A 24,553-nucleotide genomic window follows, 5' to 3' on the forward strand; every position below is an offset into this window, starting at 1 on the left:
ACAAAATAACAAGTATATTCCCTGCAGCAGAACATCTTTTAATGTCCAACTGATTTTTGAAGTGAATGTTAAGGTTTTGATTTTGACCTACGTATTAAAAGATAAATTCTACATTGTATAATCTTGCACACTTTTCATAAAGGTGAAGTTGTTTTCAGAAAAGAAAACATGTCAGAGTATATTCACTTTGGTTTCTCCTGATCAAACTCTTCCTTATTCTCAATTAATTATTTGCTGCAGACCATGGCCATCAGTTGAAAGTGAGGAAAACAGGCACTCTGTGGCTGATTTTGTTTATTTCCTTATGGCACCAGTGAAAATTCAGAAAGACTGCTCTTTTTTTTAATTATTTTTATTATTATTATTATTTTTCAAATAAACAAATAAATACTACCCCAAAAGGTAGTAGTCTCCTGCACAAACAGATAGTGTAGTTTAAATTGGGGAAAAAAAAAGAACTGTCCATTCCCTACTGTCAGACTATTCATCTTACACAGGAGCAGTCAAAACATAAGCCAAATACAAATTAACCCCAAAAGTATGTATGACCCAAAGTTGTGTTTACTTGAGAGTGCTGATGAATCACTCGATTTTTTTGGCAGCCATTTTGTTATCAGCCACCATAAATAAAAGACAAATTAAATGATATGACTTCACTAGAATTATTTTTTTTTTCCCCCCGCTGGAATTTTTTATTTCTAATAGAAAATTTTTCCTGCTCTGAACAACTTCATTCCCCCTCAACTCTAAACTTAACTGAGTCATCTGATTGGAACAGACTGATTTTCTGTTCATACAACATCTCTTTTTTAATCCTTGTAGATAAAATTTAATACTTGAAATGAACAATTTATTTTAACTTCTTCATAAAGAGAACTTAAAATTATTTTATAAAAGTAATTTTAATTTACATTTCTATGAAATAATCTCTAAAAATCAAAGTTAAAAATAGGAAAGCATTCACTTGATTCAGATATATAACTTTTGACTATGATTATATTCTTGATTACATAGTTATGGTGCTAGTTTTTTAAATCTTTATTACCAAAAATTATTTTAAAATTATGGGAATTTAAAAATTTCAAATAACAATTTCTATATGAAAATTAGAGTTAAGTATTACTATATATAGAAAATAATTTCATAAATTATTCCACAGCCATATATATATGTAGTTTGTCAAAAATGAAAACACCTCCATCACCATAATATGAGAATTCTTATAAATTAAATAGCCTCTGTCTTTTAAAAAACTGTATGATTATTTACATCCTAATCATGCTACACCTTTGTTTGAGTGACCAGACTAAACTGGCCTAATCACGTGGTCATTTGTGACTACTGCCAAAGTCCACTGTATTTCAGTAGCACGGCAAATTACAACATTGCAGAGTGATAAAGCAATCCTACTACAAATTAAAATCCTCCCCTGAGCAGGAACCTTCTTGAAAATGTCTGGCTAAATATCAGGAGAGCATATTAGCCAAAATGCACCATGATGTGGTACCTTTTCATCTCCTGGTCTGAAAAAAACTCAAAACACCTCTGTTGAATAACTGAAATGTCATGTTTTTAAAGAAAATTTGTTTGCTGACTTATAATCATCAGCTTTTTAGAGAGCAACATTAAGATACTGCTTTCTCCTTATGAAGTAACTGCCATCCATATGCCTTAGCTCTCAGATATTTGAACTTAGTCACTTGTAAGATATACATACAAATAACAGGCGTAAAAACAATAAATAATTTTAGTTTTGAGTATAATAAAACCTTTCTAAAAACTGTGAAGAAAGATACTTTAGTGCTCTGAAACACACATGAAGATATGTTTGGGTTTTTTTTTTCCATTAGCTATAGAAAATTATTAAAATATTAATATTATTGTTTGGATTATTTGATAAAGATTACTAGTTTTCACTTATGTAGACAATCAATGTATTAATAACTACATCACCAATAACTCAACTATTATACAGTTATTCTATTTGGATATTTTAAGCTTAGTTTTATATAGAGAGGAATACAAACTCCAAGTTAAAACAAAGAAAAAAATCCTAAAATAAATGTTACCTCAAAAAATACTCAAATATGACAGGTTTTACTAACTAAACTTCCAACAGCACAAATCTTGCACTTATACACCAAACTGGATGGGAGATGACAAGAATTATTCCCAAAAGGTCATTTCAGATACAAGGCCTTAGTTTCTCTTAACTCTTTTTAGTCAATAGACTTCAGTAGTTGGATTTGCTTCCACACTGTAGGTCCTGCTCATCATGCTGCACACATCAAAAACCACTCCAGGAACTTACTTTTTTACACAAAAGCAAACTTCATACAGAGGAGGGGGGCAGGGGGAGTCTTGTTCCAAAAGAATTGTAGTGCACACTAGGTACATTTCAGGGAGATTTTATTCCAGTGGTCACTTCCTAGCAATGGTATCAAGGGGAGTTACCGCCTTTGGCCTCCAATGCACTCTCCAGGCTTCCAGAGCTAACCCAAATGACCTGCCTCACACAGGTCGTTTTGCTACAATCAAAACCACTCAATACACATTTTCAGTAGCTATATCTCAGTGAGAAACAGCCATTCTATTACACTGAACACAATCAAGCCCTGATGTCTGGAGGACAAAAAAAAACCCCAAAAAAACACAACCAAAAAAACCCACAAAACCAAAAAAACCAAACAAACAAAAAGTCTCAAGGACAAAGGATCTCAGCTTTCAGGTTTGAAGGAGCAGCATTTTATTCTCCGCATCTGAAGCTAGCTCTAGCTCAGAAGCAGGAACACTCACTTCTGCCAGAATAAGCTTCTCAGCTTCTCAGTCAATGATGTGGCAGCTTGTGCTGTGGTAGCACAGAGTTCAAATCCACTGTTGAAGATCAAAAAGTTACAGAGATGGATGCATCAATTGCAAACAAAAGATTTTTGTTTATGGGTCCACCTTACAGCCTAATGAAATCTGTTTTCCTCTATCCTGGATTGCACTGCTGGGAGAAGTGAATACTACAGTTGCATCCTGTTTGGTGAGTACATTATAGAACAGTCACTGTGGGATGGGCACAGAACAGAAAGCTGGATGAAAGTGTGTTTTACAATGCAGGCACAGGAGCAGATAAATGCATGAAATGCAAAGACCTCTTTCACAGATTTCCATTGTGATTTTCCTGGGGTTTTTTTCTTTGTTTTGGAACTGTGGATACAAACCTAGGCAGCTGAGCTCAGTGGAGTGGAGTATAACGTCTCTACTGCAGGAACTCTGGAAAGAAGCACATTAAAGAGGCAGCCCATGCTGCAGCAGCCTGTCTTATCATTTCACTGATGTTGTTTAGGCAGCAGCATGGCATGCACCAGATGACCACACAGAGGGATGGCACTCCACTCAAAGGAACCCTCTCACTTTTCAGACATGTCCTGTATTAATGTTCAGTGCTTGTTTTATTCTCTTTTTGCGTGAGAGCTGAGCACGCAGACGACCAATGTGATCAAGCAATGACTCTTTATTACAACTAGGAAAGCCCTTTTATAATGTTCTCCCGCACACGTGAGTAACATGCAGTACAAGTCCTCAAGATTGGACAGTTAACTTAGCCCGCGCTTTAAACCTTCTTATGATTGGATAAAAAGTGCCACATCAGCCTTGCCAGGCTTCCTGCCTTGGGTAACTTCCTCTTCCGTCCCAACCCCTTCTGGGGGTTGTTTGTCTCATCGAGTTTCTCCCCCCTCATTCAGGGTCACATCCTTATCACATTCTTGCTCAGGCTGAGGCTCTTATCAGTCTTGTTCTCACGCAGGATTGCTCACATGGCCATTCTCTCATAGAAAGTCCTCTTGAATCCCAACATCTCTTCAGAGATGGAGAACTTTGAACCCAGAAGCTTTAAAAATGCACCTTGCAGTGCACTCAGTTAACTGTTCACCCCCTCCACACTCACTGATTCCCTGAGTCTGCCTGTATTTATTCTTACTGACATCTCAGGAGTAGCAGGCTGCACCACAGTACAAGAAAACAGTCACTAGGTATTTCCTAATAACAGTCTTGATCATTCTTAATACTCTAATCTTATATATACCCAGTTCAGAGCTCGTTTCGAAGCAATTCTTATATACTACACAAAAAGAATGAGAAAACAGATGGTTCCTAATATATAGTTGCAAATTCTGTCCCTTAATGGAGTATCCTGGGTAAAAGGAGGAACGGTAACAGTTCATTTTATTGTATTATAACTCCAGAAATGAGCAAGGAATTAGTGTTTCAGTGACAGGAATGGAAAACATCTGTTCCAACTGGACACAAGATCCTCAGAGCAAGAATTGCAGGAGGCAGTCAGTCTCTGCAGCTAATTAACCTAAATGGTCTATGAAGATTTTTCCCACAAGACCTGAGTTATGTGAAAGGCCAGAGTTTGTTTTAGAATCAGAAAGATATCCTGTGTAGAAAGGTATTTGACTCTAAGCAGGCTGACATCCACAGATAAAGGAGAATGACAATCTAATCCTACAGTTACAGTGAGGAACTTTGGAAGATTCTTGCATAGTACACATGGACAATATAGTTGATAATTCAATCCAGGAATAATCCTTAATGTTGTACTAAGGCTTTGCGGATGCATTACTTAATGAGGAATGCTATATGAAAATGTGAATCTTGTGAATTGCTCCAGCATTAGTAAGAAATATAACTGGAACAAAGGTACATATGATCTTGGAGGTGTAGTCAATGCAGAATATCTGTGAACAGATAACCCGAATGATGGCTTTGCAGATCATGAGATCACCACCACCTTCCCACTTCCTAAACTGGAGCAATCCTGATAAACAAGGCTTCTGTGGATAACTGCAACTCTTCCTTTATTGACTCCTAAAAAGGTGTTTATGACAGTATCTGATCCCAGAAGTGAACCTCACAGTGGATCTTCCATATACAGATGTTAAACTTATTCAAGGTCTACCACCATCCAGTATGACTTATGACTGTTATTCTGCACTCTCCATTACACAATGGTAAACGAAGTCTTCCAGGTCAATGCAATTACTTTAACTTGCCCTTTTTTCACTCATCCCAGAGTTACTGAAACAACTGATCTCCCCTCTAAAGTGAATGGAAAATCACAAGGGCTTATTCTGTGAAAGTGCAAAGTCAACCATCAAGTACATGGCAGAGCAAATATAGTGAGACAGAAGCAGGTAAGACTCCTGCAAAAAGTGCTAGATAGATAGTCCATGTTCACAGGGGTCGCTAACATGATACAACAGAACAAACAACTCCATCTTACTCAATACATCACAGGGGTAGAGGTAAAGAACTTCCTGATATGCACAGTATCAGGGGTTCCCAATGTGATCAGTATCTCCTAGAAGGGAGTAGCCTGAAATGCTGTAAACAGGCTACCATCACCTAAGAGCCAGGGATCATTTAACTGAACAGAAACCTTTAATAATATATATACAGCTTCACATTTTAGCTATTAAATTAACCTTGTGTGGGACTTCCCTCTAGCACTGAGTCTAAGTGGAATGCAATGGCCTCAGTTATATACTAAACTGTCATCTTCCAAACCATGGTAGTCACATTCAAACTACATGTTGAAGAATGACCCTGTGGCTGCAATAACCCCTGGACTGTATGAACACTATAAATTGGCAGAGGCCAAAACTATGCTGAGAATCATTCTCACGGTTTATTCACATAGACAACTGAGTTTCAGCAATGGAAAAAAAAAAAAAAAACACAAACAAACAAACAAAAAAAACCCACCACTAACAAAAAACACCAAAACAAAGATACAAACCTCCCTAGGATATTTCATTAATAAAAATTCTGTTCTGAAGGAACCTAAGGGTTCTTGTGCTTGAAGGAAGTTTCATTCCTTACTGTCTGCCCTGTGTGTGTTATTAGACATAACACTGACAGAGAAGACACTTGACAGTACTTTAATTAAAGAATCTCCCAAATAAAATCTAATTAAAACCAATACAGTAGGGTTTGAAACTCTTTTGTGTATGATCCACACTATTTTTTTTTTTTGTCAGACGTGCATAAATAAATCAAGGAATTTTTGTTTTTTATTAGTTAACTGATTTTTGCTTTTTCAGTTTCATTAATGGTATGAAAGCACCAGACTATTCTTCTGATCACTATTGGGAATGCATACTAATTAGATAGCCCGATGCAGTATGAAGAAATCTATAGTAACTTCACAGCTCTGTTGTAATAAAATAGCAGAAACTCAATCTCTAGTTCCAGTTCTATCTAAAACATTTAAGCATAAGTGCAAATAATTAAAAAAGTTTTAAGATCAAGCAAGAAGCATTACCTAAGAAAATGAGGTTAAGAAATACTCTTCTGTATTACTGCTTGTCTTGAACTTTAAAAATATCAAAGAATATCTATCCATGTATCCCAGGGTACAAATCCTAGATTTACTGCTATCAGTCATCTTGCTGCTTGAAAAATGAAACATACTTTCTGCATAGCCATTGCATGTAAGCGTTGGCTTCAGATTTCCTCCGCTGGCTCACATGAAACATTTAACAGACAGACATGCAAAAGAGGAAGCTGTGTATCCTCTTAAGTTATAGTTCTGCTATATCACAGCCAAAACATACTTTATTTGAATAAACCAATCAAATGTAGCAAAGTGTGGGTAGATTAATCCTGTAGCTTGTATTGAAATTGCATGGTTTTTACTGGTCAGATACTTCACAGAAAAACCGTGGGAAAGCCTTTCTGGTTTACCCTTGTAAATCTACGCAAACCACAAGCACAGCAGCATTGACTAATAAATCTACATCATATACATATAATCTGAATTCTACAACTTATATTATAATTTAGCTTATGTGATTAGAAAACTTTGTGCTTATTTCAGATAAAACAATATGCAGCCGCTATTTTATTAATATATTTTTTAAAAAATCCCACTTCCAGAAGTACCCCAAACTCCATCTAACATACAGGTTACAATACATATTTTAACACATCTCATTTTTTTCAGCTTTAATTAAATTGTGTTTTATAGGTACATCTATCATATTAACTTTATAATTAGTCATGTTGAATCTTCACAGAAACCTTAACACCTTTTACTATCTTTAAATAAGTATTTTTGGCAGTCTAATTTTCTGTCTTCATGTTACTACTCTTAGATGGACAGCTGCCTTCACTTAGGAACGGCTCTTATCAAGGTTGTAGAGGACTTAATGTTCTGCTGGTCACCATGTAATCGTTCCTTGCCAACTATTTAGAAGTCTATTTGCTTACACATGAGTGAACACAGTCCAGCTTCACAGTGTGTCTGTCATGACTCTCATCTACCTATTTAAGAGATACAGGGAGGACAATTGACTATCGTATAAAGCCTTTCATAATATAATTAAATACTCTGCTCCTTTATTTAACAGAGTAGTATTCTTTTTCTTTTTTAAGAATAAAAGAAAAAAGTCTGAAAGTACTCTTTTAAAAGAAGAAAAAAAAAAAAGGGTGAGGTAAGAAAAAAAAATTAACATTGTATCTTACTTAAGCATTTGTCCAACTTTACTCATATAAATATCCTCAAAAACATGACTAGATTTATTTAATATGATGATTTCTCATAGATGGCAAGCTCTTCCTGAAGTTGATTAGAGTTCAAAATGTTCATTTTCTTTTGAAAAGTAAATAATATCCTGACTTTACACAATTGGCAGAGACAATACAGACCTTTTATTTTGGTTGATTTTGTTTGTTTGCTTGTTCGTTTTCCTAAATTAAATTCACTAGTGTTGCTACCTAGCTACTTTGTCTTCCATTAAGATATTATTAACCTATTTTTTTACATGGTATGTTTAAAGGCTCAATAACTATACAAGAAATTGCTCTTGATAATAAACAAACACAATGTCATCATGAAAATGGGACAATTTGCAAATAAACGTAGCTTTTATTTTATAGAGTAGCAACTTTTTTTTTTTTTAATATATGTATATGTATTTGCTCTCTACATATATATATATTTTAGTGATATATATCAATATATATCTATATATATATCTTTTACATCTATATATTTTACCCTTATATTTTTTCTTCCTTTATAACCGGAATACAAATATGCCAGATATGTTCCAACAAAGCATTTTTACCTCCCTAATAATACTTAGGGTGTTTCTGACCAGATTCAAAATGCACTGACTTGCAGAACTGAAATGATAAAAATTCAGCTATCTTACTGATGGTTTAGCCATTTGATTTTGGTTTTTTCTTCTCACTGATATTTTAGAATAACAAAAGATGATATCAAAGGGCTTGTCAAGCAGTGACCAACCTTTCCCAGCTGGTCCAAAAGAGATCAATTATGCTAAAGAAAGTCTAAGTATAGTTTGTATATGTTGGTAATAAATGTTGATTTTGGAATGGATGAACATTACTCTCTGTGTTGCACAGTTCTATGATTTTAAGCTGTTAATGATATTAGTAAGTAATCTGCCTAATGAGGTTTTACTCTGTACAACAGTAACTGATAAAGTAATGATCTGCACAAATGAGGGGAAAAGGAATGTTTGTTATTTTTTATATTTCACATAAGTAGAAACTATGAGAAATTAAAAAAAAACAACAAAAAAAAACAAACAAAAAAATCCAACAAACAAACAGATAGCAAATTTGGAAACACCAAAGGAAATATATTTTACAGAGTTTAACTCATTACCACAGTATGCTGCAGAGGCTGAAACTATACATGCTTTCAAAAAGATTAGACCACTTCACATTTGATCACTGACTACAAAAAATATTAAATTATGTTCCATAAAGCTAGAAGCTAGGAGGATATGCCAGCCAAATTATGATTACTCTTATCATGCTACCAGATATCTACTATCAGATACTATTACTGGCAAGTCTCTGAGTTAATGTATTTATGATCTGAGCCAATACAGATGCTTATACAGCCACAGTTACAGAATGTGTTTAGAAAGGGACCAAAGAAAGAACATTTATTAATGATTTCTAAAAGTAGACAATATAATTTTGTTGTTTTGAACAAAGGAGTTATCTCCTATTTCAACGATTTAGAGGAAATGGCATGGAACAGTGACCAGAAATTCAATCCAGAAAATCATGTCCTTTCGGAAGAGTGTGGATGTTTCTGGAAGCACAGGTAAGAAATATTTTAATTAATATGAGCTAAAAGGAAAAATTGAAGATACACAAAGCTGTGTGTAACTGATTACCGAACTAATATTATTCCCTTGTTTTGTACTGATGGATATAGCAGATGTCAACAACCCTCCTCTCAGACAAATATACCAATCTTTCTTCAGGTCTCTGATGTACACCACCTCCCCTTCACTGAACTCCAGTTCTGATATTTTGCAATGGTATTTGATTTTATTGATGGAACTGAAGGGTCTAGTATCAGCACAGGCTACTTTTATCTATAGTAATACTTTTCATAGTTACACATATTTTACACTTCTTGAACCGCTATTTAATATGTATGATTCATAGTCAAAAGGAAATATTTTCACTAGATTCTAAAAAGTTAGTATAATGTGGAAATGGTTCCCTTTTTAAATCACATCTGAAAATATTTGCAGTGTAATGCTCTTAACTTCTAAGTTTTTTCAAACTAGCCCATGTTCAGCTGTATTTTCCTGAAATGTTGTTGTCCCCAGGGGAAAACTTCTAACAGCAGCAAGTATATGTGAAATTAATTTTTTCTTTAATCTCATTGAGCTAAGAAGGTAGTGACAGGAAAAAGAAAACAGAAGAATGAATACCTCTCCATTTGTCAGAATAGCTTGTTATTCCTGCAGTAAAAGAATAAAGAGCTAAGCTGGCCACAGACACGAGTTGCTGAAAACTTTCACATACTGTACAAGTCAGTGATTGGAATTTGGCAGCTGAATACTACAGATATTCTGTCTGGAGTATGTATGCTCCAGGTTACAGATTAAAAGGCTGGATGGGAATTTCTGTTGTCTGCTACACTGCTGTATATAGAATAGTGATGATTTCTTTTATTTACTTTTATTCTTTTATTTATGATTTTTCTTTTATTTCTTTTATTTACGTTTCAGTGTTCCCCTTGCCCACATCCAGGCAGCACAAAGAAGAAAGTGAACTGACTCAAAGGAAAAGGGAACATGAGCTAGACTAAATCAGGAATCAGAGACAAGAAAAGAGATTAATTATGAAGTTAGATAAATCATGAGAGATGGTGGAAATGAAAGGGAAAGGAAAAAAAAAATTAAATTTGAGGGAACAGGTCTTGATCTGGCAATGACAATAGGAAAACAGAATGATTAACCGAGGAGCAAAGATTGTCTTCAATTTCAATTAACTCAGTAAGCTTGGGACCATGTTCTAGGAATTCCCTGATCGCCTGTGAGTTATCACTGAATTGTCCGTAGCACTTCTGAGTGGTTTTTCTCTTTGTACAGGGGTGGCCACATTTATGACGAGTCTCCGTATCCAAGCTACACCAAAGGTTTGTAAGAAAGACTGCTAGTTTGATTTGGCTTAAACCGCCAGCATCAATATAGATAATTGTGTTCCAATTCCTGCAAATGTTCCCTAGCACGGTTTAATTTACTAGCATAACTGTAGCTAAAAAATTTAGGAGTCTGATAAGACATGATGCAGAAAAAAGGAATAGAGAAAAAAATAATCTAACAGGAGTTTCAAGAGATAAGGGCACAAGATGAGACTAAATCAGGATAAATCAGAATAAATTAGGATGAAGAACCTGATGGAAGAGAAATGCAAGACAGAGTAATCAAAACCAGAATGGTCTATGGCATCCAATAGATGTTGTCTTTTAGCATGTAAAATGGACTCATGTTTCCTGAATCTCATCATTCTTCTATTGTCGGCAAATACTGGTGAAGTTTCCTTTTCATGAATAAACCTAAGAAGACATTTTAAAAGTCTTATTTGGTCTCCAAAATTGCTTAGAATGAAAAGAATAATGGTGTATTACCATTGCAAGTGAAAGAAATTAGAGACCTTTGTTAACACGTTAAGTTTCTAATTCTTCAAGGTGACATTATGATAGAACATAATGTTGCCATTTTTAAGGTAGTCTGAGCTTTATGTGACAGTTTAAAAGACAGAATATTACAGATGCAAATTCACATAAGGCAAATTAGAAAACAGTGGAATTATACTACCTGTGGATTTCCCGTTTGTGAAGACCAGTCCTTATTTGCCTAATACCAAGAAGAAACCTCCAAGTTTTCAACCTCATATAATAAAGAGAGTCACCACCACATAGACAAATCAAGGAGCATAAAGCAGCTGAAAATCTTAATCTTTCGCAGAAATGGAAGGAGTTTGTGTTTTCTAGTTTTTCATTACCTCATCCAAAGTTCTCAGAGATAGCCAATAAAGTTGTGATATAGTTTCATTCATATTGAAGATGGCTAAGTATTTTTTTGCTTCCTACTATGTCTCTTTCTTTTCTTAATCTATGTGCTGTCTTTTGTGGTCAATATTAACAGTGCTGTGTGTTTGCACATGATCTTTTAGTGAAAACTGAGGCAAAAGAAACACACAGCACTTATGTATTTCCACAGTTTTCTTCCCAGGGGAACACCACTGTCCCTTATTTTCCTCTTACCTCCTCTTCCTCTTACATTCCTCTTACAAATGATTTAACATTACCACTAAGGCCTTTTCTAATTCTGACCCAAGGAATTCTTGATTTTGTCCCAGTATTTCTGTGCCATTCATTTTAAACTCATACCTAGTAATCAGACTGTATCTATTTGTGCATGATGCAAACTACTTACATGGCCAGCAGGTCGAGGGATGTGATTCTCCCCCTCTACTCTCGTGAGACTCCGCCTGGAGTACTGTGTCCAGCTCTAGGGCCCTAGAATAAGGACTCAGACCTGCTCAAGCAGGTCCAGAAGAGAGCCACAGAGATCATCAGGGGGCTGGAGCACCTCCCTTATGAGGACAGGCTGAGAGAGTTGGGGATGTTCAGCCTGGAGAAGGCTCCAGGGAGACCTTATAGCGGTCATCCAATACTTAAAGGGGGCTACAGGAAAAGGACTCTTTATCGGGAAGCATAGTGATAGGATGAGGGGCAACAGTTTTAAACTGAAAGAGGGTAGATTTAGATTAGATATTAGGAAGAAATTCTTTACTGTGAGGGTGGTGAGTCACTGGAACAGGTTGCCTGGAAAAGTTGTGGATGCTCCCTCCCTGGAAATGTGCAAGGCCACAGTGGACGGGGCTTTGAGCAACCTGGTGTAGTGGAACGTGTCCCTGCCTGGCGTGGGAGGAGGTGGAACTAGATGGTCTTTAAGGTTCCTTCCAACCCGAAATGTTCTATGAGTCTATGTTCTTCACTTCATGGATCCTTAGCCTGAAACCCTGTGGATGATGTACATTCCTGAACAGCAACACCACAACTGAAGGGAGTATGCATTACCCTTTGAACGTGTAGAGTACTATATAAATGCAGATGGTTTGACATTCCTAGAACCTGAATTTCTCAAACATGATTCTGAAAAAAAAATATTTTTTACTTTAAATTATGTTTATTTGCAGTTTCTGTTTTCTATTAGATAGTAAAGTTATTATGTCATAAACAGCACATATCCTGATTCAATATATCAAAGCAAACAGCTACTTATGATTAAATTAATACATGTGTATTTAGAGAGAATCAAAACTACAGGATATGGGCTATCTATTTTAAATTGAAGCTAAAATCAAATATTCAATAGAAACATCAGGATAAAATACTGTTAATTTAAACAATGTGAGGATGTATTTTAGGAAACAAATAGGAAACAGCATGTATATTATACTTACATGATTCATAGGCAAGAGGAGATAAATTCAGTCTACAAATATTATTATTGGTATTTCCTCTCTTTTAATTACTTTCTTTTTACTTTAGTATTCTTTCATATTAATGAACTTCAGATACATTGTGCATAACAGCTTGTTTAAGAAGGATACAAATTTATTATGCATTAAAATGTAATAACTATTCAGAAAGAAGTTCTGAGTTATTAACTCTGAGTTATGAGTTATTCATAAGTTTACATTACAAAACAGTGTACCAGCCTCTAACAGGAAATGAAAGCGACAACATCCAACTCATAATAGAACATTTTAAAAATACTTTATTATTTACAATTTTAAAGATATATGTAATTATTTAAACTTAAATTGGGCTAAAACAGTAATATAGAGTTATTCTTCAAAAAATACAGCTGTTCATTCAATGATCTCTTGTAATCTTAATCATGCATATGAGGCAATCTTTTTAAGTATTTGAAAATTGAGAAAAATACATAATTTTCTAGAGTGTCCTCTTCTATTTACAAAGCCTCACATATTTAACAGTTTGGAGATAAGAGACAATCTGAATTCAGCCTTAGAAATGGTAAATAATTTTTTAGATGGATTGAGATTGAAAAGAAAATCTATTTAGAAAATAAATATAATTCATTGTCATGCAAACAAAACTATCAACGTCTTTCTCTATAGGAAGTATAATGTATGTACTACAATACCTGTATATGCAAACTGAACAAGATCCCACAGTGCATTGGGGTCTATGCCTTCCATTTTTATCTCTTCTTGTTTGGCTTCACAAACATCACTTGTAAACATGGCAGCAAAGTAATCAGAGACAGAACTGAGGACAAGTCTGCAAAAAAGTTAGAAACGTGTCTTTTACATTTATATATGTATTAAAAATTTCATATATATATATAAAAAACAGTTTTTACAGAACAAATTTTCATAGCAAATATAAATTGCCAGAAGCAATATAGTATTAATGCGTGTAGGCAGCAAAACACAGCATGACATTTAATTCTAATTTGGTTCTGCTTCCTTTGATGTGAACCAAGTGGCACATCAACATATGACTATAAAGCACACATAGAAATTAGTGCTCAGCCTTTCTGATAATTTCTGTCATGTAGATGTCCCAATTATTAATAAGATAACCTCTCAGAGTCAAAAAGAACTTATTAGTCAACAATATTTCATACTCCACAGGTACTCTTGATTGCTCTTAAATGCTTATTTTTTATTACATTTACTAACAGCATGTGACCACACATTCCTTCTACCTTCAGTAAAACTGTTAGTAGCTTAACATGCTATTCATTAATAACATAACAAAAAAAAAAAAAAAATCATTGTGTAATGCAACATATTTTTAAGAAGCATTTCCAAAGGAAAATAATTTCAAAACACTTACAAACTGTGCATGCCTTGTTTGTGGATCTGATTTAGATAGTCAAAATTACAGCAAGTACCGGGTATGATCGTCATTACTTAAGCTAAGGCATTCTTCTAAATACCATCTACAGTAATATTATGATTTTGTTAGGAGTTAATATTCACAGATGATCTTGAGCTAGAAATGTGGTACAGGTATAGTGTACCACATGCTTCCATAAAAGATGGATCAAATTTCTGGATTCATTTGAAAATATAATATGTAAGCACACTGATAAAAGACACAAGAATCGTAACAGGAGAACTCAAAAATCAAGAGGAAATATATATCTATTTGTATATTGTTAACTATTTTGTCCCAGAGAAAAAAAAAAAAAACAAAAAACAAACACCAAACAAACCTGTGGTAATTGATCGTTTTTGTGCTCTTAGCTCATTCCTACAGCAAAGTAAAATACGACAGTTTGAAATGACTTCATAATTTCACAGTGCTCTAAGATACTATATTTTATCTCAAGTAAGGCAGCTTGACAACATATGTGATCTTTACTCTGGCTCAAATGATGAGCAATGACTAATTAGGTGTAGTAGTTCTATCACTTCTCATGTTGTGTTCAACTCTAGTAATCATGAATTTTAGAATTAAAGATTCTAATTCATAAACAGTTCACATTTAGGTTAATGCAATTAATAAAAACAATAGATGGCTACAAAAGGCTGAAATTAGAAATAAAATTTGTTGCTACCAGCAGAGACGCCTAATTCACTATTTATTTATTTATTTATTTATTTATTTATTCACCACTAACAAACATTTATTTCTGTGTTTATTTATCTCAGCTGAACATCACACATGCATATATAGTATATTTAGTCAACTAAGATAACTGTACAGTTCTGGATAAATAAAATTTTACAACGATTCTTCAAATACTTTTTCTGATCACTTATTTATAAGTGACTATTCACTGTGTTAAGTGGTTGATTTTTGAAAAAAATCATAGCAAAAAGGAAAAAAACGTGACAAACTGATGATTTTCTATGAGATACAGTCTCTCACAAACAGGTAGAGATCTAATTTAAGTCTGTGAATGAGATTTCCATTTGAGACCATTTCACATTACCTGTTGCTTCAAATTACCATTTAAATTCAACTATGAGTCTTCAACTTTGTCACTTGCAAAAAGAAAGCGCTCCATCAAAATTAGTAGACAAATTAATGAACATTTTTAATACATCAGTTCATGATCAACTGAAATAATTTTGAACACTAGTGTTTTATATTTGTAATTTATATGCTTTATGTTCAGACAATATTTATTATATCATCTTCTCCTATATGTATTCTCAAATCAAAGGTAACAAAACAGAGGGAGGACCGGAAATACATGACAGAAAGATTACATCTCTTTCACAAACTTCTAAAAAAATATGTGATTTTCCCAAATTAGTCTCATGAATTATTCTGGAATGAGGAAATCCAAAGCAGCTTCCTAGTGGATTCCAGCTGCAAATGAGGATTCAGTTTGCAGGACCAGAGAAGATCCAGTCCAAAGTGAAAAACCCTGAAAAATATATAATACAGATGTCAGGTCCTCAGCACTACCCGTTTTAGGTTTATCCCTACTGTTTTGCACCAAACATTAAAGATGGCTTAAGCGAGAAGAAAGTTTCTGTGAAGTAGCAGCTCACCTAAACAAGCAAGACAAGTTTTTGAACAGAGTGATAAAGAGGATTTTTTTTAAAGTCACTTATGTTAATCAGTAGTTAACACAAATAATAAATCAGCTGTTTTATCAACTGAATATAACCAAAAAGTTAACTGATTTCCTGACACAAACTTTTACTTTGGGAAGTTCTTCACAGGCTGAATTGAAGTGAAAGGAACTTGCTAATTACACTTAACTCTGAAAGGTGACATTTTTGTAAATCTTAGTTGTGCCCCAGTGTTGAGATAGAAAATGAAAAGTGAGAAATCAAAGGGATTGATTAATTTGTAATGATCTGCTGCTTTTTGTAGCTCAGAAGGCTTCAAACAGCTTTAAATCTTAGTTTAAAGCCATGCTGACCTATTCATCAAGAAAGGTCAGGTGTCTCAGGATGTCATCTTTTTTCAACTGGCAGTGAGAATAAATAATAAACTCTTTCATCCTTGAGAATCATAGCGGGTAACTCTTGGCCGAAAATGAGTTTGTGGACCCAGAAAGATTTTTCTGCAGATTAAGGGACTTTTCTACCTTTAGTATAACTAAATTCAGCTTGTTATATTTCTGGTTTCGTTTATAATACAGAATATAACTGATTCCTGTCTTCACTTTTTTATCCTGTGATATCAGATTTGATTTTATTTTATTATAGAATATTTCCTTGCAATTTTCACAACTGTTTTCACACACATTTGATACAGAATTCCTTCAACATTGTTGATACATTTATTAATTAAAAGAAGAAAAGAAACAAAAGAAACAAAACTTGATCACTCACATTCTTTAAGCAAGCTCTAACAATGTTTTACTGACAACTGAGTAAAGTCTCGGATGCTACATGAACTGAAAACTCACAGGCACAACAAAACTTTTCTCCACGCATATTATGTAAATGCATGTAGGAGTTTAACACTCGTTGCTTTTAAATGTGATTTGTTGCTCTGTAGAGGACACCAGCTGACACTGGTGGTGCTCTACAGCTCTTCTTACAGCAGTCAAACATTTTCTGTATATATGAAGAAGGCTTCATGATTTCATAAATGTTAAGGCTTGCAGAACATATAGTAAGGTATATCCATGCGTGCACTTGAAAGAATTACACAAAAAAAGGAAAAATCTCTTGATGACTCCCAACCAGATTACAAAATAGAGAAAAACATATAACAGACTTGAAAAAAATATAGCTAACAGTAAATTTAGTCAAGTACACAGACTGTTTCCTGCTCAGTACCAAAGATCCATAGAAAAAAAGATGACCAGGCCCCAATAAATTTTTTCAGACCAAATATTGCTTGTCAACTTTAATTTGGCATCTCCTATCTCAGAATTCTGATCTTAATAAATTAGGATCACCCACTTCCATTTTGTCCATAATTCAGAATAAGATACACCATATCTTTCTCTTTCTTTTACTCAGTCTTTCCCATACACACTATTATAATTTGCTTTAATACATATGAAGTAGAAAATGATGTCATTTTCAACTCAGCTTCAGTAATACAGCACAAACCCAAATCTTCTTGTTCTGTACTCCCTACAGGACTGGGTGAACCTAAGTAAAAAGTGTTTGCTATAAAAGCTATTTCTGTCTTGAGGAATTTTGCTTGTCAAAACCTCCATTCTATGTTTTAACAATTTCATTGTTTTGTAACAGTTTCATTTTATTATCCTTAATGTACTAATTGTGTTCCTTACACTTTATCACTTTGCTTAAGATCAACACTAAATGTGTACCATCCAGTCTCTATTGACAAATTTTCCACTATGTATCTTCTACCTCCAGATGTCATCTGGTCAGCATTTCAAATCTAGAATTCTTTGCCATCTACCTTTCTTCCTTTGCAGTTAGGACACTGAAATGTTAATTTGGGCTTGTTACTGCTGTAACTGCCTCCGTCTTCTGAAATTTTTAAGTATGTAAAGAAAGCCATGAGGTATAAATCATCCATAAAATTCTAAACAGATTCTCTGATCATGTTGCTTATCTTGTCTCTAGGAAGAGAACAAAAATATTCTATTGATCACATATATTGCAAACTTTTCCTTTAGTTTGTACCTTTAGACATTGTTCATAGACTGTTTTCCCTCCTTCTCTTGTGGATTAGAGCAGCCACTTTACATTTCATTGACTAACTTAAGGATCAGAAAAATTTTCAGGAATTTCCAAAGTGACAACACAGTAACGGTTGGGTTAAAAGAGTGTCCATGTTACTTTTTGGAGTCTCTCCGTGATTCACATTTTGTTTATTCTCCTCTCAAAACCCAAACTGTACTCAATCTCTCTGGGACAATATATTCAGGGGAGGTACAATTCAGTAGTAGGGAGGTAGCACCTCTAGTCTGGAAAACCCTGAGACACCATTCACCAGTGAGTATTGAAGTGCTTGTACTGGCTATGTTTCAACATGTGGAACTCAAAATCTACTTTTGGTAAAAGAATATTGGAAAATAATAAACCATCTGCTACTCTTTTCTATTGCCTATGAAGACTACGCACTGCCAATCATTGTCTATTCTGCTCATTGTCTCTGGTTTGTTCATGAACAACTCTCTTCCTTCTCAAATCTGAGTTTTCCTCTAGTCTCAGACTTACTTGCCAACAAACCGTCAGCTACTCTGATTTTCTACATTGTCACTACTTGTTCCTTCAAAGCAGAAATAATTTACTTTTTCAGAATCAACAGGCAAAGGAACTGTGTGTTATATTAGGGCAACAAATAAAAACTATGCTATATGTAATGTATGCTATCCCACTGCAACCCATGAATTGTCAGTTCTAACTTTGTCGAATGATTTTACTTGATTAATCTATGCATCTGTAGGCTCTAAGTGACTATAATAGATCTCAATTAGTAGAGATAAACTCAGACTACCTATTAGTCATCTGTACAGTACACAAAAGCAACTGTCACAATAGTAACAAGCATTCAGCTGACTTCTCAAAAGCATGCTTTGCATGAATCTTTCCATTGTTCATTGAATTTTTTTTTTCAGAATTTGAAGCTTAAAATTCCAGATTTTTTAAAATTTTTGTCTTTATGAATGCATATATATATATATGCACACTTTGACATTTGTAACTGCCAGACTGAAAAAAAGAAAATACATGTTTTATAAAGAAAAAAGAAAATATAACATCTGCCAAAAGTCACATGGCAAAATTCTAAATACTGCATTTTCTTTCCCCAGTCTTTGTAAATGAAAGCTGTTCCTGTGCAGTTAACAGGAAATAATCTTAATTTGGGATTCAGCATCCACTCATAACCATTATTATAGTGTAATCATTTTGCTAATAATTCAGCAGCATCAGATTAGCTCATTAACATACTAGAAATTCACATTTATTGGGTAAAGAAATCAGTGAGTATGTAGGAGTTAAATTAATGAGAATTGCCTCATACTTCCCATTGTAACTGTTAATATTGACAGTCTGTCCTGTGTGCTTATCTCATTTCAGAGAAAAATGGAACAGAACTACATGATAAACAGTTTTCCCTGACCATCTAAGCAATATTTATAAACTAACCTATTTGTAAGGGCAATTTTGTCTAGAACACCTATGTAATAATAATAGATCCCCAAACAAGAAACTAAAAGAACCTCCCTCCCCAAACCTATAGACAGGCGGATGGAATTTTGAAGAGAATCTGTTAAGCCTGAAACCAGAAAGTTTCCTTTTTGTGTTTACTCATAGTTTTCTTCCATTTTAATCTCTTATACAACACATAGCTACAAGTGAGACCAGTAATCTACACAAAGTGATGTTCCCTGCTTGCTCTGAGGACCATGTCTTTTGAGTTTACACTCTCTTATTTCTTTGTTCCATCTTCTTTTAATTCTTACATTGTCTCACAGATATTTAAGTGTGAATACAGTAAGTGGTTCTTTATCTTCAACTGGCTAGCTCTGCTGTGCTTGATGCACCCCAGGACACAGCTGGCCCTTTGAGCTGCCAGGGCACACTGCTGACCCATATTCAACTTGCCATCAAACCAAACACTCAGATCTCTTTCCACGGGTCTGCTGTACAGGCTCTCATCCCCCAGTCTGGATGTGCAACCAGGACTACCCCATCCCAGGTGGAGAATCTGGCACTTTTGTAAATACATACTCTTGTTAAATTTCATACAGTTGGGGATTGCACAGCTCCCTAGTCTGTCCAGATCTCTTTGCAAGGCCTCTCTACCCTTGAGGGAGTCCACAGCTCCTCTTAATTTAGTATCACTGACAAACTTACCTAATAGACATTTGACTCCTGCACCCAGATCATTTATAGAAAGATTAAAGAGCACTGGCCCTAAAACAGAACCCTGGGGAACACCACTGGTGACTGGCCACCAGTCTGATGAAACCCCATCTACTATAACTCTTTGACCATATTTAAGAAAGAGTAAGAAATGCTGTGCAACAGCAGCTGTGAGAGAGGAATGAGAAAATGTGAGATAAACAACCCGAAGACACCAAGTTGAGAGAAGAAGGAGAAGGTGGTCCTGGTACACTGGAGCAGAGATTCAGATGATGCTGAAGCACGTTGTCCTCCTGCAGCCCCTGGAGGACCACACTGTAGTAGTGTGAGGATCCCACACTGCAGTAGGTGGATGTGCCCTAAGGAACGTGCAGCCAGTGAAGAGCCCATGCTGGAGCAGGCTCCTGGGACAAGCTGCAGCCCGTAAAGAGAAGCCAATGCAGGAGCAAGTTTTCTGTGAGGACCTGTGGCCCATAGGGGACCCACACGAGAACAGTTTGTGAACTACAGCCCATGGGAGACCCATGATGGAGAAATTAGTGAAGGACTCTGTCCTGTGGGAGAGACCTTGCACTGGACCAGGGGAAAACTGTGAGGAGGAAGGAACGGCAGAGACAACTTGTGATGAATTGACCGCAATCCCCGTTCCCCATTCCTCTGTGCCACTCACAAGGAGGAGGTAGAAGGGTTGGGACTGAAGCTGAGCCTGGGAAGGGAGGGGTGGAAGGAAGATTTTAATTTAATTTTTATTTCCAACTATCCTACTCTGTTATTAACTGGCATTACATTAAATTAATTTCCCCCAAGTCAAGTCTGTTTTGCCTGTGACTGTAACTGGTAAGCAAGCAATCCCTCTGTCCTTATCTCAACCCATGAACTTTCCTATCTTATTTCCATCCCCTTGTCCTGCTGAGGAGGGGTTGTGACAGAGTGGCTTGGTGGACACAGTACAATGAGACACAGGCCTTTAGGTAACTTAAACTACAGATCTCCACTGATTACAATGAGATTAGACACATGGCCATATCAAAACCAAAACTCAACTGGATAACCAACTTCAAATTCTCGGAAATTATCTTCAAAACTCAAGGCTTATTTCTGCATGTGCAAAATGAAAATCTTTAACTGTTACATAATTATGTAAATTTAAGATCTTTCATGTCAGAAAAAGGCACAAATAAAACAGAGAAGTTAACTGTGGAAATCAAAAAATTCCTTTGAAAATATTAATGGCATTCTCAGTATCAGAAAATATTCTTTATCTACTATTCTTAAAAAAAAAAAAAAGAAAAAAAAAAAAGAAGAATTTAAAGAATTTATCAATCAATGTTAATATTCAAAGCTTATCTGAATTGCCTTGCTGCCTTCCCTCTGATATCAGAAGGAACTTTTCTTGTTGTTATTCTGTCCCAAACATATTACTTGAATAATTTGTTTTTAAAGTAATGGACAGTAGGTTGTGTTAAACACCACAGTCTAGATGCAATGTTTGATGTAAGAAGTTCCTCAAGCCTTGATTACAGATATCTGGGAATGATCATAGAGCAGCTGTACTGCTTATACTGTGTGTTTTCCCTGAGCATCTGTTACTGACTAATGCAAAAAGCAAGCTGAGTCTTAGGGCTATGTACTGAGTATTTTGCTTCCTTCAGTCCCTGCCTTTAAACTGTCTTTTCTTGTCTCCTTGGTTCTTTATCCTTTCATCTCTTCTTTCAGCTTTATTTTCTGCATTAATTTTTTTTTCATTTTATTTATACTGTTTTTTTCTCAAACTTCATCTCTCTATTCAAAATACATTGAAAAAGATGATCCCTCTTCTTAGAGAACTAAAAAAGAGAACGTAAATTACAGTTAGGTGAAAGAGTTTCATTAAATTTATCAGGATTATAGTAAATAAAAGCTGTACGACTTAAGAGCTGACTGTCAAAAAAAGGCTTCAGTTGAAGTTTTTTCAGTATTCATGATGAAAAATTTAAATTTTGTGTTGAAAGAGTTTTTCATTTTTCATCCAAATACTTGTAGAAAGATTTAAGTAGCCCATACTAAAGCATTCCTTTGTTTTGTATGTAAGTGGTATTTTTCTAATCATTCTGTGCTACCTTTTCCACCATGGTAGGTCTCCCTCTGACCCTTATCTTCAGTATTGGAAAGAATACAAATGCCTATGTTTCTTTGATATTAAGAGAAAACAGAAAATAAAGAACTCAGATTTCTCATTATAAAATCAACTATACTTGACAATATTAAAACTGCAACAACAAAAGTAAATTTCTGCTTTCTTTTCATTCATAATCTTGGGTTCTCACCAAGTGCAATGAAAGGTAGAATAGGAAGTTGAGAATGTAACTATAATCCTATATTGTTTGAATTTTCTGGTTTTATTTATTTTTTTAAATTTTACTGTAATTCAGTCTCTGTTACATGAAAGCATTTTGGTTTAACTGAATAGGGATAGATAAATTCTATGTTTATATCACTTTTCTTGTTCTTTCTTCCTCTCGTATTGAGTTCCTGTATTGCTTTGTGCACCACTCCTAGAAAAAAATCTAATTAGAGCTACCTATAACATTTACGCAATCCTGGCTGGAAGTTTTAATGAACTCTCCGATGCAAATCTTAAAGGTCTATCTATCATTTGCATTGACTTTGGCTGTTTTCTTCACAGAATTTTTGATGTTTATTCAGCAGCTGCAGAATGGAAGTATTTCAAGTATAGTATTCAAAACCAGTGCAATTCAGGTGAGCTGCCTTCACTCTAAACAACCAAATAATTTATGGCAAAGGACATAATCAAGATATGTGATTGGAGAAGAGGGGAAAAATGAGCAAGTACTATCAGAAATGAAACGAGAAATAACACAGTGATTATGAATAGTGGAGGGGTCTGGAGAGACACACAATAACCAATAGCAGCATAAACATTTTTGGTGTCTTTCAGTTCATTCAGTGCAATATATGAGCGTTTCTTAACTGAATTGTTACTTTTCTAGAAATACATTTTTTTCTGTGCTTGATTTTTACACTATTATTTTGTTTTGTTTTCTAAATCAGAGGAAAATAAAGAAAAGTATCACCTTCATGCTTTTTACTGAAATATGTAGAAAGTTTTGCCCTAGTCTTCTCAAAGTGATTCTTATTGTACTATATTGTAGCATATTAAATCTATTCATTTTTTAAATTATTCTATTAAAAATAAGAAAATATGTGAGAACCATTATATTTTAGGCAACAATTTCGAGTATTTTATATTTATTAATTTGTAACTTATTCAGTATAAGCTATGGCTTGTAATATGTTTTAACTGGATTTTTAAATGAGGGTTCATTTTATCTAGGATAAGATTTTATAAACTTTGTACAGGAACTATTCTGCCAAACTTCTACCTATCATGAAGTATGGAATTTAAGAACTCCACAAATACTGATCACGCATTGCTCCCTACAAGCAGGCTTTTTATATGTTCTCAGGAATGCAAAAAAAATATTGACTAGCCTACTTTGTAAGAACTTTAATTAGAGCAGGCATGTTGCTGGATCTGTTCCTGAGAAATCAGTAAAAAAAAAAAGGACCTGTGAAATCTGATGGCAAACTTGGCTGCTGTAACCATGAGGCAAGAGAATTTAAGACAAAGGATCCTGAGAGAATTTAATAAAATTAATAGCAAATCACAACCCTGGATGTCAGAAGTGACTCCTGATTGAAGTCAAATACAAAAAGGGAGTACACAGAGGGTGAAAGAAGGGATGAATGAGCTGGGAGAAATACAGACATTGCTACAACATACAAAAACAGAATTAGGGAAGCCCAAAGGTTGGGTGCAGATGAAGTTAGTAAGGGATGCGATGGGAAAGAAGGGGTTTTGTAATTATGTTGACAGCATAATGAAGAGTATGGAAAATTTTTGTCCACTGCTCAAGAAACTTTCTTTGGCTTAGTCTTTTTTTGTCTTTTAGTATGGTCTCCTTTCAGGCCTCTCAGGTCCCTTTGCCTAGTGGAAGGATCTGTTGGGTATCACGCCGCAATAGAGGAAGATGTACTTAGCCTGCAGTTAAGTAAATTAGACAGTCCTTGGGACCAGAAAGGCTATGTTGAAGGACCAATGGTTAAGGGAGCTCAACAATGTCACTGAAAGGCCACTGTCACTTATCTTTAACAGATCATGATAATTGCAGGTGTTTTCAGAAGACCGGAAAAGTAAATTTCCATGTCCACCCTTATGAAGAAAGATCCAGCTAACTACAGTATGGTTTGTCTCACCAACAAAACCATGGAGCAAATCTGTCTAAAAGTCACAGGATGGATCACTAAAGACAGTGAAGAGAAACAAATACTGGAAGAGGCTGACAAGAGAGGAACCTCCACTAGTGACAATATTTAAAAATTAACTGGGTATGACCCTCAA

General features: G+C 34.9%; 1 protein-coding gene across 1 annotated transcript in view; it reads right to left on the reverse strand.

The window, feature by feature from the left end:
• KLHL1 (kelch like family member 1) overlaps positions 1 to 24,553 on the reverse strand; it is a 237,967-nt gene that overhangs the window by 210,506 nt on the left and 2,908 nt on the right. Inside the window, exon 2 of the mRNA XM_026867823.1 lies at positions 13,521 to 13,657. Within this exon, the coding sequence (XP_026723624.1) occupies positions 13,521 to 13,657 (137 nt within the window). The remainder of the gene's footprint in view (positions 1 to 13,520; positions 13,658 to 24,553) is intronic.

The sequence above is a fragment of the Athene cunicularia genome (genome assembly GCF_003259725.1).
Source record: "Athene cunicularia isolate RWA chromosome 1 unlocalized genomic scaffold, athCun1 chr1_part1, whole genome shotgun sequence".
Lineage (NCBI taxonomy): Eukaryota > Metazoa > Chordata > Aves > Strigiformes > Strigidae > Athene > Athene cunicularia.